Source organism: Lutjanus erythropterus, chromosome 1, assembly GCF_056507025.1.
Source record: "Lutjanus erythropterus isolate fLutEry1 chromosome 1, fLutEry1.hap2, whole genome shotgun sequence".
In the NCBI taxonomy this organism is placed as follows: Eukaryota; Metazoa; Chordata; class Actinopteri; order Lutjaniformes; family Lutjanidae; genus Lutjanus; species Lutjanus erythropterus.
In genome coordinates, this window is record NC_139317.1 from 22,065,902 (window position 1) to 22,085,925 (window position 20,024).

The 20,024-nt window shown below is 37.8% G+C and overlaps 1 protein-coding gene across 2 annotated transcripts in view; it reads right to left on the reverse strand.

The window, feature by feature from the left end:
• The window catches only part of dennd2b (DENN domain containing 2B), a 74,462-nt gene that overhangs the window by 47,061 nt on the left and 7,377 nt on the right, over positions 1–20,024 (reverse strand). For both annotated transcript variants that reach the window (XM_084716625.1, XM_084716617.1), the window contains exon 2: positions 5,584–5,682. In XM_084716625.1, the coding sequence (XP_084572751.1) occupies positions 5,584–5,657 (74 nt within the window). In that variant the 5' untranslated portion in view covers positions 5,658–5,682. The remainder of the gene's footprint in view (positions 1–5,583; positions 5,683–20,024) is intronic.

Sequence of the window (20,024 nt, forward strand, 5' to 3'; positions counted from 1 at the left end):
TTTATTGCAGCCGTCTTACCTGTGGACGTTTCAGTGCTCCTCTCTGCTCCTCAAAGCCTTTTCTGATCCCTGCAGCTAAGTGATACTAGGTGGTTCAGTAGTCCCACACTCACTGATGACTGTACCTTCATGCACTAAACACACCAACACTTTCTCACGGTCTCACCTCTTTAAGATTTCATCAGAGAGAGAGAGACAAACTTTCCCTGTAAACCCTTGACACATAGTCTTTCAGGAACCTTGTCATGACTTGGAGTCTGGCTAAGTCTTGCGAAAGTGAAGCGTTGGGAGATCTGATGTCACAGCCATGGTTAGAATAACAAGCACTATGGGAGGAGGAAGCTGAGGGCAGCAGACTGAGAGCCAACATTGCAGGTTGGGACAGATCTCGCTTCACACCTTTCTGCCCTTCCCTGGTTTCACTCCTCCTGCTCCAGGGTGGAGAGATTTTTACAACCGCCAGGAACCTGCAAGCTGCAGCCATGATGGATGCATCTTATCTTACTTGGGGAAATATGAGAATTTGTGACGACAGCTCGTGTCTGGCAATTTTCACTGCTGGTTTGTAGTATTCTGAAGTCCAGTGAGTAGATTTTAAGCACACAAACCTTTGAACCGATATATCACTCAACATGATTTCTCTTGTAAAGCAGGGTCCCACTGTTTTATGCAGCTTCACATTTATTGATTGATATTAAAGACTCAATAACAAAGTCTGGAGAAAGACATCTGATTGCTGAGTCTCTTTTCCAGGCCATCAAATACAAATGCTTTGGACTGGTGGCTCATGCATGAATGCCAAGAGGAGGAGCAAATGTCTAGTTTTCTCACAGACCAATTGAATTACATTATGCTTAAAGGTTATTTGGGAATTTTTTGCTGAATGATGCCAATAATTTATGGTATGTCAGAAGTAATTCCATGTGTGTGACAGTTTTGCTTTATGCCATCACTTATTCCCCTGTGAAATTCTTCAGAAATAAAATATATTTTGGTAACACTTCACCCTTCCCCCATTTAGTATTTATGCATTTATATGGCTTTAACGCAATGTAGTCTAGGCTTAGTGGTGTATGATCCAAAATCAGAAACAATTCTGTATATTTGGCAATACATTTTTTGAAATCAGAAAATAGTTTATGCACAAATATACAAGTATGGTGAGTGAAGGTATTACATGAAAATTCCTTTTTTAGGGTTTGTTACAGAGAACCATCTGGTAAGTCCTCCTTGGAAACTGTTTGGAAAAGGACAGGCACTTTCAAAAAACACTTGGCAGGTGATTGGATGAATCATGTCTAACATGGGCTAACTTCAGCTTCACCTTGTGTTATTATATACCTACCACCTGGGTCAGTACAGATGTTTTTCACCTTAAAAGGACCATACTTATGACTACCACTCCACTTGAGTGTGAGGAAAAGTACATTAACCTTTTATTTTTCTAAACATTGGTTTATAAGACATTATAATGTACTTGTCCCACTAAGACATATATTATTACAACTCTGTATAACTATATTGTCATTTATTATCCGTTTATACGCCGGCCTCTACTTATGGGTGCCAACAGGAGGAGTTATAGCTGTTGATAAATACCTTAATAATACTGACTGACTATCTCCTTACAACTACATTATATTGTGTTATAACCAATCTATTCAATCAGAGTTACTAAAGCTACTTCACACAAGTCTCTGGACTGTCGTTACTTGTCATGAGAACATATTGTATATTTTTTCGGTTAACAGTTCATTGTTCTTTTTGAATGAACTAAGCTCTGATTATTGCCTTACTCAGATAGTTAACATAATTACTGAATTAAGCTTGAAAAGATTTCAAGATAAACTCCAATCACAGGTGAAATGCCTATGAGCCTACAATAAGTCAAACAGCACACATGGTTCCATAAAGAAAACACTTTTTGTGCACACTCTTGATATTAATCAGCAGTCCAACACATGACATGTTGCAGTGGATCAGCCGGGAGCTATTAGAACTTGTTATTAAATTAAAATCGTTCTGGTTCCCTGGTAAAACTCCTAACTCGAACGTCTGCCAAGGAGAATGGCTAATGTAGGAAGCCAGAGAGGCAGCAGTGTCTCTTAAGGTTAATATCAAGAGGAATGTTTTAGTAGCAACCAGACCAAACACTCAGTAATACAATTCTAATGCCAGTAACAGGCCAGTTTGTTGAGTTAATCACGGCAGCTGAAATTGTTGCTCTTTGGTTTTATGGCTTCTCGGTTTCTGTCTAATTCGACAATTAAAACATGGGAAGGCTTCAGCTCCGTCTCCACGCCATGATTCCACCAATGTGACAGTAAATAAGCTATAACATGATGACATGGAACAAAAAGATTTAAACTGGCTTTATGTTGTACTTTGATGTTTCAAAGAGACTGCATGTATTTTTCCGTACTAAATGCACTAAATACTGTAGTGGAGGGACACACCTAATTATCTGTATTTGTATCAGTCTAACCAACAAAATTATCTGTCTCAGTATCTGTATTTGGATAGATTACCAGAAGTGGGCGTGGTTTATATCACATGTCACATTAAATGTTTTATTTTAAAATTATTATTATTAATATTATTTCATAATACTCATTAGTAGTAAGTCATTAGTAATGGTAATTATGAAAATATATTAAATATATTTCCAAATCATCATACAGTACTTTTAATCTCTATCCCTCATTTTAGTTTATTACTAAACTAAGTTTTATGAACTCTCTGTAGCCCACCAGCACCTTCCTTTAACCTGGGTGTGAAAAAGCAGATAAAATGTATAAAAAATATCCTTCAGCTAAAGGGAATAATTTAAGTGCATTATATCAGGGATTGACTAAAGTAAATGCAACCTTTTTTAACTACACCAAGGTAAACATGGAGCGGACTTTTTCTGAATAATAATGAGCAACTTTGGAGAGAAATATGTTTCCATTGCATTATTTGTGCTTTCCCACATAACGTATTCAGAGTCAGACGTATCCCTTTACTGTAGTGTTTTCAGTGTCTTCAGAGATATTCATTTCACTGCCCTGACCTGACTAAATCTTTAAGTGCTTAAGTTGCTTTAAGTGTTAGATCTGTTTCCATCGCAGCAGATTTATTCAACTGCAAAAGTGATATCATCAACAGAATAGGACAAATTTTAGAATATTATAGCCTCATTTAGCAAATATTACTCTATTAAAATGTAAACTGCAGTGTGAAGACCTCTCGATTAGACACAAAACGAAAATATGTGCAGAATTTTAGTCTATTTCAGGCTTGGGGACTTTTAGGGGGTTCTGGTGGTCTGGATCGTGCTTGTAAAAATAAGCCCAGTTTGGAGGGTTTCAGATGGGCCGGCCACACATACAGTACCGTACAAAGAGCTGGATGCCAGTCACAACCTGGCCTCTGGCTTTCATTCAGGCTTCCAGGGCATGCTAACCACAAGCCGCTTCCTGTTACTGACCAGGATGGAGGGAACGGACTGCTCACACAAAACAGCACTCCTGCTATTATTGTTCAACATACGTCAACTTCATCACCCATCAGCACATTTTATCTGCCACTCGTTTATTCAAAGATACACTGAGATTTATATTGTTTACAGTAAGGTTGTATAACAAGATTTCCATTTTGTTTCCTCTTTGATTATTTATTATTTATTCATTATCATATATAAACCAGGATGCAATAATTTTGAAGGCGTATTTGCTTACATGTCAATAAATAAGATAAATTCAGTGAATCTGCACGGCTGGTTGTATAAAACACTAGTCACAGCAGTGTGAGCTCTCACTCTAATAGCCTTGTCAGCATGTTTTGTGTTGCCAAAACACCTCTCTGGATTGGTTTTGTGGATACTTGTGATCTTTGAGGTGTGGGACATTCATTCAAAGTAAAACATCAAACAGCTGGCAGGAAGGATTCTGTACTTCCATACGAGCAAGTTTTTTTTTCCTTTTACTTTGTATTGTTTTTACCACCATGTTGCTGCATGTGCGTCTCTTGAGGCTACACTGTTCAGGGTAGGCGTAATTTGTCCTAGAAACTGAATCCCTGGTTGATTTTCATAGTTTGGGGGGGAATGCACTGTGTTGCACTATCCGGCACAGCTAATATCTCTCCATCTGTTAAAACACAGAGCTGCAAAGCATCTTTGCCTCATGAGCTTTAAATGCGATCTTTATGAAACTAGGGTAACATGAGCCCATGAGGACATCATGCCTTTAATAAGGCTCTGCTACAGTGACAGTTACATTTATAAAAAGAGGCTGAGGTTAAATGCAATTATTACATTAGAGTAATGCAGCCACTGTGATTAGTGTTTTCCTCACGTTTACGTTCACTCTTCATTCGTTTACCTTGGGAATAGTGTGCATCTGACAACTCTGTGGTAAACAGGCACATTTAATGCCACGAATCCACATCATAATGTGAACATTATTATTACCATTTGTGTGGTTTGCCACTTCCAGTAGGCATAACTTACACCACACGCAATTAGAGAAACCTGCAACAGGTTATTTTATGTTTTGTGGTGTTAGAAATATTGTCTTGTGTGCTTTTATCACCACTGTCATCAGCACAGAAAATGAGACAGGAATTGACAACTAACACTGCCAGTCTAAAAGAAGCATTATTTTATATTAGAACAGGGGTTCCCAAACTTTTTCATGTCAAGGACCCCCACAATAGAAGCACATTAGACCACATTAGAAGATTTTTGTCTTTTTTTAGGTTTGAAGATAAAGTCTTCATAGTCAATCAGTGATCAAACTTGGATCACTATAAATTGCAAACAGCAAACCCTATTTCTTCAGTCATTGTTCCAACTTCTAAATAATGCAATAAAAGATAAAATGTTGTATTTCCGGTTTTGCTGGCGACCACCTACAACCGCCTCAAGGGCTCCTTAAACGCCACTATATCAGAATACCAACAGCAGCACCATTGCCAACAACCATCTTGCTCAAAATCAGCCATCAGACTGTCACAAGATGGTTGTGACTGTGACAGTGTGAACACAGACAGCAGTGAATTACAGGGATCATGTGTAACTACTGTATTTGATATGAGAAGAAATCGTTTCTTACCACTCAGCCTGTTCCAAAGAGGACTTTCTAGTTAAAGGAACTTTGAGCTTGGTCAAATTTGACAGGATGATAAATTGTAAGAATGAACAGTCCAGATATCACATATCATTCCCAAAGTTTGTTTTTCTCTCCCAGCAGGACACTGTAAGCTCTCAACATGCTAACACAAGCTTCAGCTCCCTGCTCCCAGATCAGAGTTGGATGGGGCCCTTCTTGTCCAGGATACAGGATCATACTTGCAAAAGCTTTGGAGGTCTTATCATGACTGACAATCACTGATTGTTCTTTCCCATAAGTGGAGAAAAAAAAAACTACACACCGATCAAAGATGGCATTGTGGTTATAAATTAATGAACTGATGAGTACAGCACTGTGTTTTTCTAAATCAAAAGAACAAAAAACTCCAGTCTGATGGATACTCAGAACCCATGCGATATGACTTGAAGTGCACATTAACCAGCCCACCCGTGTCCCACATGTCACTGACCTGTCGGGGACGTCCCGGGGAGCTTTAGCCCCTGCGGCACGAGGCGCAGCCTTCGAACTCTTGTTGGCAGTCATGTTTGTCTGTGAACCGCCCACTCACCTGATGGACAAACACAAAGATGTGAGACATGACTGCAGCATTCCTCAAATTTTATTTAACAAAAAGGCATGAACTCATCCTGCAAACTAAACTTCTTCTCAGGTTGTTTGGGTTTGTCAGTAAGCACTATTAGAAATTCAGACCGTCAATTAAGACTATTACTAAAACATTAAATGCAATTACCGTCATGAACACTTAAATCCAGTACCACATTAAAAACCAAAACATGCCTGTAGGACTACAGCCAAGACTCAAACAAAACTGGGTGTGCCACCAGTATAAACAGGTCAACTCATGTTACTGGATTTGGCTTTGCAGCTCTGCTCACCACCTGGGTTTAATGTAGGTCAGACACTGCTAAACTTTGGCAAAGCCTGAACACAGATTCCAACAACAACAGTTCAATTATTATAGGAAATGGTGGATAAAGGATTGCTACAACCCTATCACCCACTGTTTGTGACACTCTCCACCCTAAATTTGACTTTTCTCAATCACAGATCAACATGAGAATAGAGTTGACACTTTTCATAAGGCAAACTAATAAAAGAAAATCCTTCAAAGAGCCCCACTTCACCACAGGTGCCATGTTGAATCTTAAGTGCAAACACTGCAGATGAATTTCAACAAACCAAAAGCAAGTGGCATAACTAACACAGCACGTAGACGATGTTGTGCCAGTGACTGGGGCTTAAATGACAGCTTTTCCACTTAAAAAAGATGTCTATTTTCATATCAAACACCACAGACCTGTAATTAAGTTACTGCCAATAAAACAACTCAACTGACAGTATTTAAACAAGGTCCTGATCTACATTTGGATCAAAGCCAGAGAGGAAATTTGAAAAGAAAGACACTATTCACTTGGCTGCTAACCCGTTGATGGTTTTGTAACACTTAATACAGACTTATAATTAACCAGTTTAATGTATGAAGTGACAGGTTTTGTTGTAACTTTTTAGTTACCTGTGTGTGTTTCTGGTGCATGATTAAATGACGGTCACCACAATGGTTCACCATGTGACTGCACTTCAGCACAATGTGCTAATTTCAGGAGCTGCCTTGAGGTAAATGCAGATAATTAATTTAATAAAGCCATGGATAACAGACCTTGGCAATCATTATATACAATATTAGTGATATTATTTAGAGCAGCCTGACAATTTAGAGAATTTATTTCTGAGGCCAATACGAATATTTGAGAGTTCCAAATGATAACAATATAGTGTTTACAAGACACAAAATAAACAAATATTGACAAGGAGCTAGACCATACTCTTTATATTATTTAGAGAGACAGGAAAGAAAGAAAAAAACATCCTTTTGACAGGCAGAAATGTCAAGCAGAACCATGCTCTAGGGTGGGTCGTCATCTACCACAATCGGTTGGGTTGAGAAAGAAATATATATACTAAGGGCTCTATTAACATGCCAACGTAGATTTGTTTATACTACTTTCTGGAGCACACTTAGAGGATAGGGTTGGGCAATATCTAGTGAATAGGCACTTAATGTTGTACACAGTCAAACAATACGATGGACGATAATGTGATTGTTTGACGCGGGGCTATATAAAGTTAGCTGACCAGCTAGACTGTGGAGACTAAGCTAAACAATAGAGCAATAGTGCAAATACATTCAGCGCAACTGAAAGAAACACACTAACAGTGGTGCCACCACTGTAACTAAACGTCTTGAGTTCACCTAACATTCAATGGAGACGGAGATGACGCAATGACCAGCAGCAAGAGAGTATAAATCCCACTTAAGCGTTAAACTTTGTAGTTGAAAAATAAACTTGTCAGTGCCCTCTGGAGGACAATCAATGCAATAAAGACACTATTTAGTATAATTATATTTTTGCCGTGTATGTACTGCAATTTCTTCTTAGTTATCGGCCAACAAATATGGAGGTACTGATATATCTGTGATAATAATATCATCAATAATATAATACTGGGTGATACATCAGTCCGGTCTAGTTCATTTATATTTATTTGCCAAGATTTGGAGATATTCAACTCTGACATTTCTGCTTCTACCACGATACAATGAAGGTGAAAGACTTGTGCTGGTAGTTTTAAAAGCATTGCTCTGAATTGCTTAAAACAGGCTCTCACAGATGCATGTTGTTCTTACTTATGGACTAACACTACAAAGTCCTAACAGCAGAAAAAACAGTTAAGACATCTTCATTATACTAAGCATTTCTTGGACTTCACTCAAATTAGACCAGCAGTTAGTTAAACCCGCCCTTCAAACTGCAGGTCACTGCCCCTGAAAATCACTTTTTGAAATGCAGCAATGACCCTTTCAAGAAGGCTCCAAGTGATTGTTCTGGTGCATAAGGAGGTCAAATGGAGATCTCTAGGGATCAGAGGTGGAGGATGGGAGGGTGCTTGGCAGCATGGCTTGTTTACAGGAAGTTGTTGTATGGAGAACCCAGCCATCCAGTAGTGGAGCTGAGTCCTATAGAGACAGATGAGGAGAGAGCGGGAGCATTCCTGCTGTCAGCTATTTCCTGTGACTGTGGACTGTGCTAAGAGGACGAGGGAGATGCATCATTATTTTCATTGAACACAAAGAATGATGTTGTCCTGTCGTGCTTAAAGTGCTTCAGTAAAGGCTGATACTCTGCATACTATAAAAATATCATGCTCAATGTTAATTTTTACAGAAAACTGGCTCAAAATAGGATAAGAACGCCACCAGACCCTATGTTTCCTGTGATGCAAGACAGTACAGCAGGATTCAACAATGGAATTTAAACACAAACAGACATATATCCAGTTTGTCAAATGTGTAGGTGATTCAGCGGGAGAGCTAATAATATGACATTTGTTACAAAATTCTAAAACTTCTCAAAGAATTTCTATAAATCTGAAAGCCTTAACAACATTTAGGACAAGGATTATTAATTGCATTGACTGTCTTGAGAAAACACACTTTCTGGATAGACAAATGGAACAAGAATGAGCTAAATAATATCCATGACTGCGTGATAAAACAAAACAAATCACTCTGGACAGGCAAAACAAAAGGGGAACTGAGACAAAAATAAGCAGAATTTGAGAAATACAATCTTTCATATTACTCTAAATCAAACCAAATGAAAATATTCTGCTTACATTAAATTCAGATGCGCTGGCAGCTGTGTAAATTATTATTATTATATTAATACCTGCTGAAACAATACTGTGTGTTTTTGGAAGTGACATTCAATATCCTCTCTGACTCTCTCTCTCTGATTGAAAACATGAAGCTTCTGTCATTTCAATTTGTAACACCTCAAAGCAAACATACAGCGATTAGAGAAAACAGTGCTGCCAGGAGCGAAGAAAATTAAACTCTTCATATTTTTAAATCATGTCCATCTCAGTTATATCAAGTTGAGAGCAATGTTTATTTGTATAAATTAATAATTTTCTACTTTTTGGACAGAGAAAGCTATATTCACAGAAATGGGTCACAGAAGCCCAGGATGGACTTTGCAGTGTAAACACCAAGGCGTTAGCCAACTGACTTCCTGAGCTCTGATACCATCTTCCTACACAAAATCACAGCCTGTAAACAACCACTTCTAAGAAATCTCTAGAGGACCTTTAAAGTGCATTCAACCAGATTCAACACAAATTTTCTCTTGAGATGTCAGAGAGCCAAAGGCAAGCTAACGGTCAACAGTGGCAAGTCAACAGCTTCATGCTGATGGGGCGCACGCTGTCAGTCACTCCTGTGTCTTCATGACACACTTGACATTGATTGATGTTCAAATGTTTACTGAATGAGACAGGACATGAAAAGACATTAATGTATGTTGACACAGTTTGGCGTGAGGGTGTTATTCAAGAAGTTAATCTGCAAAAGACTTTGTTGCTTGAGAAACTGTGTGTGCATGTTTCACAATATCTCCTCAGATAAAAACATATAGACTTTTAGACTTTAAAATTCTTTAATAGTTCTTATTGACAAAGATGATATGATCACCTGATGAATGTAAGTCCAGAGTTCACTCTCTTTTAGCTCTTTTTTGGTCTCTACCAATTCAAAAGGGAAATATCTGTCTCCTCAGCTGCTAAATTGTCCACTCTCTTCACCTGTTGGCCACTAACTTTGCCTGGCTGCTGATTGGTGCTGAACAAGTAGCATACAGTGGTAGTTCTTTTGCCAAAAAGTACTGGAAACATTGCTAATGAGAATGGTGGGACTGAACAAAAACAACAAGGTTATGGACTGGAAAACCTGAACAATGATCTGAAAGACACTGAAACATAGAGTAGACCTGATGGGAGTTACAGAGTCAGGTGATAATTCTCTGTCACTTAATCACAATGAGCAACACCTATTACATTTAGGGCTGTTGCAATAACCACAGTATTGAAATACTGCTATTGACAAACTAACCGCAAGCAAGCAGCTGCAATAACTACTACTGTTTTTTTCTTGTCTTCTTGATTTATACTTCAGTGCCTGTTAAGTGAGTTTAACTGTTAAAATATTCAACAAGCAATACATAGGCAAGTGCGACCTGACTTCACACTTCGAAACTGCAAGTTTTGCTATGCTTTATGTTGTTTCAGTGTTTATTTCGTAGGTTAACCTGCTGAACTCTACATTAGCATGTTACATGGCTAATGTGGTTACTAACACAAGCTGAGACAATGTTGGCTAATGTAGACTGGATCCCCATTAGTGTTTTTGCATGTGGCTTTTTGTCAAAGTTTCTACTGCAGCATGAGCTGTATTAGCTTTGTTGAGTGTGCTAGTGTTGCTGCTGTGCGTAAATTTACTTGACAGACATGTCCTGAGCGTAACGATATGTCTATGTGTGAAACACAAATGATCAAACTTCAGGAATTCAATTGCAGCATTTTGTAATTATGACTAGCACCCAGTGGCTTGCTTGCTCAGACCATAAAGTTGACTGCCGGCCAGTGAGGTGAGATCCACAGAGAACAGTACACTTATTTTTAGTGCACCAAATGACACCACTTTATCATATATAAAGTAATATGCAAAACAATAAATTACTAATAACTAAAAAATGAAGTGATTTGCAAAAACATACAAAAGAATGGTGTTAATACCACATGCCACACTGCGGAGCCAACATAAATAACGGCAGGGGAAATTCTGTCACCAAGACAGGTCTATTACATTACACTTTGATTCACTGTTAAAATAAAAAACATTGACTAGACTATCTTTAAGTATGTGAGCAATAGAGTATAGTGTTGCATTTATGAAGCTGTTTGACCTCATTGTTAATAGTTTGCATTAACAACATAACTGATCAACCAGGTCAGGTAACAAATATGAGTAAGTATAAAAGCCAGCACACACCAGCAGCAGATGACGCACGTCCAAACACCCACGGCCATTGTTTTCTATGTAAGCCCACACACACACTGGTAGCGTCTTGATACACAACTATTCCATTTCACACATCAGCATTACTTAAAAAACAGTATTTTTATAACATTTGCTCACAAATAATCACACATCTGCATTTCCCAGCCACTGAACTGCAGCTTAACTACTTCTCCTGTTACTTCTTACAGCTTTGTCAAGCCATGCATCCAGCCTTGGAGAAGTTAAAAGTTCTCTTTTTCTACTTTTAATCCCTCAGCTTGTAGCCGAGAGATGAAAAAAGCTATCCAGAAGTTTGTCTGTGTTTGGCTCTGACTAAAAAACAAATCCCCAAAGCCAAGCTGTCTCTTTAAGATATTCAACACCATCATCTTAATGACCTAGCTTTGCCATTTCAGAGTTTTTTCCTGGTTTTGTCATGTTCATGTCTAGAAGTACTAATTGATTACATGAGAGGCATATCAATGACGCATACTTTCCCCAGCAACAAGAGCATATTCATGAAATGGAAGTACAACAGTGTCTCCATTAGACTATTGGGGCCAGAATAAAAGAGCCCTTTGTGTTCAATGCGTCCTTGAGAGGGAGATGTGGTTAAAAAGTAAGTCTTTTATCAGCTGTGTGTGCGTGTGTGTGTGTGTGCATGCGCCTGTGTGTGGGCGTGTGTGCATGCATCTGTGTGTGCGTGTGCGTGTGTGTGAAAGAGAGAGACTCTATTAGGTTAAATATCAAAAGAGAGTCCACACGTCCTTGGTCCTGTCACATTTGACAGATCATCTGATATGCAGTTCTCTCCACTAAATGCAGGAATGTGCTAATATTTGCTCTATCCATCAGACCGCGGCTGCATTCAAAATATTAAAGAATGTTTTCACATGGAGAAAGAAAGCAGAGGAGGGGGGCAGAAACACCTGGACCCGATGCCAAGAGCTTCTTTTTCATTCAATAAAGACTACACTCAAATATGCACTCTCTCAGCACCTGGCACTTGATGCTCAGACTATGAGAGCACGGCGCGATTTTATGTAACAGTTTTATGACGTCATGATAGTGAAACTTTCATTAACCTGCAACTGGGTTCAGTTTAAGAGCTTTTGTTGATCCTGAACCATGCAGTAGCAGGCACAACAGCTTCCACAAACAGACAACAGCTAATAACGTCTCTTGCTACTCAGCTTTTCTGGCTGACCCCGTCCTCAGTTTCTGCTGATCAGCAACCTGACTTCAAGGTTTTAAAAACCGCCGCACAGCTTTACGGGCAGCCAAGAAGGACGGAGGAAAGGAAGAGTGAAAATCTCTGCAAATTCTCAACTCTTTCCAGACGTCACAACTCACTGGCAGACATGAGCCCACACACTGATCCACGCCATTGTTTCAATATCTGCAGAAAGACCAGTTTTGTCCACTATAGACAAAAAGAGACTTGAACTGGTTGAGTCGGATCATATTTAACTGAGCGCTGTGGGTGATGAGTGGCATAAATATCCTGGGAGAAAGGAATCCAGCTCTTGATACTCGATCCAGGATAATACAGTCCACATAAAAGCATTAACAACACACATACGAACTGTACATGTGAGGTGTACAGTACACACATATACAACCTTGTGCTGCAGGCCAAACATGATGGAAATGCAAAACCTCTCAACTTAAACCAAAAGATTTATTAAACTCTGGCTGTGCCAACAAGGATTCAATTTTAAATTTATTTTTAAATTTCAGAAAGATTACATTTAAACTTCTATTTAACCTGCAGGTAAATTGTTATTCTACACCTAGATTAAATTTTATTCTGTTGCATGAAAACATTAAAGTCTAACAAAATAAAACAATCAAATTCCTTGAAGAAAGTTAAGGGACAGACTCAACCAAACTGTTTTATGATGCATCTCTTCTTTCTCTCACACTAGCTGATCTGTTAAAACAATTTGTTGGTTGCTGCCAGGTAGTCTCTTTTGTCATCGCTGTGCTGTTGTCCATTTTTTTAAACTTTTTATTTAGTCATATTGATACATTAATTCAGCTGACAAGGAGGACAAATCAAACCTTCTTGGCTGGGTCATTGTAGCTAGCATGCTAGCTAGCAATCAATGCAACGTTCTGTGTGTGTGTGGTTTTTTTTTTACTTTACTTTTTTTTGGCTAGCAAACAGTGTAAGGTCTTTTTTTTTCAGCTAGCTAGCAAACAATGTAAGGTTTTGTAAAGGAACATGGTTTTCCCCCTCGTTTATATTTACTTGGTCCTGAGAGCTCTCAAGTTCATGTTCTTAAATTTCATTTAATTTGGGTAAGCAAGCATCTCCATTTTGATTAAACTCTATTTAATTGCAGTTTACATCAGTAAACTTGGATTGACTAAACTAAGATTAGTTTTTAATTGTGCAACGGGGCTTGGCTTCATTTTAAATCTGGATTTACTCATTTTAAACTCTAAACAATGATCAGAACTAATATTAGATTAAATTAATCTTTGTGAGTGCAAACCAGAATAAAAGATTGATGTATTTTACTCTGATTGTATATATTGTTTGTAACCAGCTATCTCTGGATAGCAGTTTAAGGCTCTGACAGCCTCACTGTGAAAGAAAACCACCAAGGTTGATGCTTCTGGCGGTTGCACACAGCCATACCTATGTAATTATTACCCACAAACTCTACCACATGGTTCGCCATGCTGCCACTATATTGCTCACTCGACCAGGTGGAACCAATTCTTGGAATCTTTTTTTATCTCCTTTTTTAGCCATTTCAGCTCTTTTTTCAAAGTAATCATGGCATATTTTTTCTCTGTGGAAAAGCGGAAAAACCCTTCTGTGTAACCTAGATATGAGCATGCACAGCTGCAGAGGCAGGCATGTGGAAAACAGGCTTATATCCATCTGAGCTGCAGCAGGGGGGCTAGAATTTGTGTCAAAGAGCTGACCTCTGACACAAAGTCTTTGACTTTTCCAAGGACGTGAAGCAGATAACACATATTCATGTTTTCTTCAGTCTTAAAGTCAAAGTTTAGCTAAGCCAAAAATAAAAACCCAAAACAATGATAACTTGTCTATTACCTGTGTTGTTGCTCATTTCCTCTACTATGAGCATATTTGTCAATGTTTATCAGCTTCAAGCAGGTTAAAAGGCTTAAAAAAGACCCCACCCACCCCTACTGTACCTCAGAAATGGAAAACAATACAAACATATTAAGATTACAGAGGGAACGTCTTATAGACAGGTGGGCACCACCAAAGGAAATAAAGGAGGAAATATTGGGGTTGATACAGGAAAGGCCTGTGTCTAATGTCTAATATCCATTTTTACAGTTATATAGTTTGTGTTATTTAGGCTGGTCATTTTCTGTGTTGCTTTTATTATTATTTCAATTATTCAGGTTGAATTGTTTGGATACATATGACCTTATAAAATATAACACCTTGTAAAGGAACGTGTCAACCTATGTTGAAATATTTTTGTTGTAAAAGAGAATATGAGAAATAAGAATATGCAGTTTCACAAGCAAGTTAAAAGTTTTAAGCTAAGACTGGATTTTCTTGTCATTAGATGGAATGTTTTGATCTAAATTTGCAATTCATAGGCTAAGCAATTCTCTAAGGCATCAGGGGAAAAAGCAAAACCATATGTTTTTTTTTTCCATAAACAGCTGTAAAATGTTCTGAAGACAGTGCAAGAGGATAAAGGAGAGGGACGAGAACCTGCAAAGCCATGCACTTTTCCACCTCAGCGAGTCCTAAAATCTTACCAGCACTGTTAGTTGATAGAATTTAACTTAACTCTAGAAAACACAAGCTGTTTGATGAACATTTACAGTGTCAGGATCAAATGCCATATTGCCATTCTGAATTTTTTATGCACAATTCAAAATGCTAAGAGAAACATATGAATGGAAACTCATTTTACAGTAGAGGGTCCTCTGAACTGGGGCAGCACCTTCACAGCAAGAAGGTCCTGAGTTCGAATCCCCCAGCTGGCTGGGGCAGGGCCTTTCTGTGCGGAGTTTGCATGTTCTCCCCGTTCTCTCCGGGTTCTCCAGCTTCCTCCCACAGTCAAGACATGCAGACATGCATGCTAAGTTAATTGCCGATTCTAAATTGCCCATAGGTGTGAGTGGTTGTCTGTCTATATGTGTCAGCCCTGCGATGAACTGGCGACTTGTCCAGGGTGAACCCCGCCTCTCGCCCAGTGTCAGCTGGGATAGGCTCCAGACCCCCGCGACCCTTCAGGATGGATGGATGGGTCTTCTGAACTCCAGCGCTCAAATTATTACTATTTTTGACACAGTAAGCAAATTAATTAAGATAATAAAGGTAATAAAATGTAATAATAAAGACAGTGACCTCATAAGGGTTTTAAGTTCAATAGGTTCAGTTCTTTGGATTTAAATGGTTTGAAAATTATATATGCAAGTCAAGGTCTGGTGATTAATGGCACTATGAAAATTATGCTCCCAGACACAGCCACTAGCAATTTGTAGGTTATAGGCTATCTAATTTATAGAGAAGATTTCCAAATCGTAAGCTTGAGGAAGAAGCATGTAGCATTTATTCAGAATATCAACAGGTTCTGACATGTGTTTATGAGCCGAGAGCTTCACAAACACAGCTGACAATGTTTGTACTCAGACATCAAAGCTGAGGGTGAACTGCTTGTATCTGAGCGAGCGATGTTAGATGAGCTAACAACATGATAAATGAAGGCAGAACATCTCATGGCATGTAAATGTTGACATGGTGATGACTCCATTAATTTACTGCACATCACTGAATGTGTAGCACATAAAGAGACCTGGTTATGATGTCTGTCAGGACATCATATTTTGTGAAATTAAAAGCATTTGTTCAACCAAAAAAAATCTGTTTTCATTCCTCTATGGGGAATTGTAACTCAGACTAATAATAATAATAGCAAAGCAAAGGCAGAGGCTGTAAACCTAGGATTGTAAATCAGAGATGTGTCAGTGTCAACACGTGTTCAACACTGGCAGACAACACAACAAATTATAAAACAGTCTCACATATTCTCGTCAGCAAACAGTCAAGAATAAACAGTCAAGAAAAAAATCTTCTCATGTAGATCTTTAGCATAGTGTTGTCACAATACTGGAATTTCTCAATTCTATACAATACCATGAAAAATAATGATATTTGATTCCATTTTCATTACAATGAGGTAACATTAAACTCAACTTTGATGGCATAAAATTTTAGATTTTTTAAAGATAAATATAACAAGGCTATAACATGACAATGGATATAGCAGATAAGACGAGAAGAGGACAACACTGTAAGTAAGAGAAGGTGTGTATGTGGGCACTGCAGTGGTTTGTGTCAAGAAGAAGAGAGGGCGAGAAAGTGCAGCTGGTACCAGAGTATCAATACTGCAGAAAATTAGTATTGAAAGTATTTCAGATATTCAGTATCTATATTTATTTATACATCAATATTGCTGACGACACTACTTTAGCCTAACAAAACAACCCCTACAGCTACAGCCAATTTAAGAAACAAACATAACTCAACATCATGAGGGTGATGAAAAGTGCAAGTAGATTTTGTTCTCTAAAAAAGCTTTTTCTCTCAGTGGCTGAAAGCCTCAGTTGAGCTCAGGGGAAAAGTTAAGGGAGATGGTCTTATGATCAGAACAACACTCGAATAGAAACAAGACTGAATACAAAAATACTCTCTTCACTCTGTAAACAGCTGTGACTGAGATTCCCTTCAGCAAGATCCTGAATAAAACTGTTCCTTCAGCCCTGTTTCGGCCAACAGCATCAGGCTCAAACAACGTGCAACTCTCAGGCATGAGTTTAAGTGAGTGTGAACTACTTGTTAACACCAAGCACCTCAGTTTAAGTCCATCTTTACAGCCTAACAGGATAACAGGGGATCTATCGCTCCACCACTACAATGATGAAAAGGCTGCTCAAATTATCACCTTGTATCTCCTGAGGGAAGAGCGAATATTAAGACATCACTACGACCAGGCCTTTGCTGTTCGAGCCCGCAAACTGTGGGACAATATTTATTGAAATCAGACAGGCTCTAACATTAGCGAAGTTTAAATCCCTTCTTAAAGTGTGCCTTTATAGGAAAATGTTTATGAATATTAAATTTCCTGTCACTGCTTTTGTTGTTTATACTGTTGTTTGTCGGTTTTATCTGCTGCTTTTTCTCTGGAAAGCACTTGTTAAGAAACAGGTTATACAAATGAAGTTTATAATTATTATTAGAGTATGGATAAGGGATTTCTCAAACTTGTTTAATTAAATAACTGGCCCATTAATTTCATATTATATGAAATATTTTTGCAAACACCTGATTGAAAAGTTTTTTGACTTGCTGGTATTTCTTGCTGGATAGATTCACATTTCAATGTTCTGCGTACCAATTATAGGTGTAAATAACAAATTTCATAATGATATGATATTATATGTATTCTTTGGACAATAGTATGATACTTGCTAATATCACAGTCTGCCACAATTCCATTATGATTTGAATTAATTCAGCAGCGTGGGATAAATATCAGACAATGTCATAAGGATTTGACACATTTATGTCAACATACAAAACGCAACTATTTTAGGGACAGTTCACTCAAAAACACAAACCTTTCACTCTTCCATGAAGCACTGTTTACACATTTTGTGTGCCATGTGCCAAAATTTAAAGCCACTGGCAACGTTTTTTTTTTACCCAAGTACACATGCAGAGGGAAAAACTGTTCAGAACAAGATGTAGATTATTGTGAGTTATCCTCAGAAAATCACAGCAGAACAATCTGTATGGATAGATAGAAAGCAGGAAAGAGGAAAGTTACTTTCATTGTGATGCTGAGTGAACAACAGTCCCTCTAAAAGTGTGTGGTGACAGCCAGGCTCACTCCTGTTAGACTGAAAGGAGAACACAGAAGAATTTCCTCAATAGCTTTGTGTTGACAGTCCCGTCCAGTGAGAGGGGAAGGTCATTGTTTGATCTGCACAATAGAGAGGGTTTAAGGGAAAAAGGAGACCTAAAGAAAGCCAGTCACGTCTCTAGAGTTTGTATTATAGTGTATAAGATAAGATCATAAGGATTTAAGTTGTAATCTGTTAAGAAAACTCATATAAACATTCATAACAGACCCAAAGCTTACTATATTTAAACTACAAAGCACTGAGTGAGAGACTGCCTTTGCCAGTGTTGTTTTAATGGTGTGAATGTGTAGATTCTTCAGACGTTTTAAGCTGCATCTGGATCTAGATCTGCACCAAAATCACACAGATAATGAACAAACTTTTTTCATCCAAGTAAGTGGATGAAAGAGGCCTGTTGTTCAAAAATGTACATTTTTCAGTGTTAGAAAACCATTTTAAAAGTTCCTGGATCCGCATCTGTGCCAAAAACACAACCACTTGTTGGACCAAATTTCATTGGAATCAGCCAAGTTTAAAAATAAGTTCAGGTTAACATGACAGTCCCTTAACTAACTTACTAACTAACAAACAAATAAACGAGCAGAGCAGAAAACCTACAGTACAATACTTTTTTTTTTTTTGATTAGTCGATTAGTTGTTTAGTCTATAAAATGGCAGAAAATGGGAAAAATGTTGATCACTGTTTCCTAAATCCCAAGGTGACGTCTTCATACGTTTTGTCCACAGCCCAAAAGAAACCAGAAGACGGTCACATTTGAAAGAGTGAAATCATAAAATTTGGACATTTGTTGTTAAAAAATGACTCAAAACAATCAATTATCAAAATAGTTGGCGATTAATTTAATAGTTGACAATGAATCAATTAATCAAAAAACTATTGCAGCTCTAGTACAAAGCATCTTTTCTCTTGTTTGAGGCTAATTTTATACATGGTTCCTGATATAAATAAATTTAACAAACTAAACTACTATGTTGTGTAGGGCTGAGGAATATATCAATATTGTATCGATACGATATTGAGATATGAGACTAGATAGAGTCTTAGATTTTTGATATTATTATATCATGATAAGGCATAAGTGTTACCTTTTCCTGGTTTTAAAGACTAAATCATTAAATTGATGTTATTTTTCTGAACATATCAGGCTGTTCTAGCTGTCCTATTATTTGCCTTTAGCCGCTAAGTCATTTTATATTCATCCTTTAAGATTATTTATCAAAAATCTCATTGTTTTAGCCTAACATTCTGTGAAAGGATCAACAGTCGTTCCTACAATACTGTCAAGCTATTTGGTCAAAAATATTGTGATATTTGATTTCGTCCATATCACCCGGCCGTTGGTTAGTCCAGTCTACAAGCAATGCACCATATTCTTTAAGTGATCATATGTTGGTACTATTTGAGAATTGGCAGTATGTTATTTTAGAAAAATATCTATATATTGAGATATATATTGCTTATTGTGGCACAGCCTAAAAACCTTGAGATATTAGTTTGTCCAGCCCTAATGCTGTAGAAAAAAGTATAATGCATTAAGTATGTATATGTGCATTTTATCTGACATAATTACATCAAAAGTGTGCTGTTTCTCCATGTCATATTCAGTACACAGGCCAGTACTATACCTATGTGTTGTACTGAATGTGCCATGTACAGTACAGCATTACCAAAGAAAACTGCATGGGTACAATCATGTATAAAAATCTATATAAAGTATGACCAGAAACATGTAAGACAAAACACACACATCATGTGTGCGTTATAACCTCTCCTCATAAATTCAAACTACAACAGTAAAAGTCCACAGTGAGTTCACTTCAGAGGTCAGATCTCTGTTTCTGCTTATCTGCTGCTGCTTTGACTTTTTGGATGTTGAAGCGATAACTTGGTCTAATTACAGTCCACAGAGTTACAGCTTGTATCCGCTGGGACATTTTTCTTCATTCAAAGAGGGTCAGCTGAAGAAAAACACACAGTCTGGTTGTTTTAGCCTCCTTCAGCTAACATGTCTTTGACCAAATATGGTCACATGGAGATTAAAGGACTACTTTTAAAC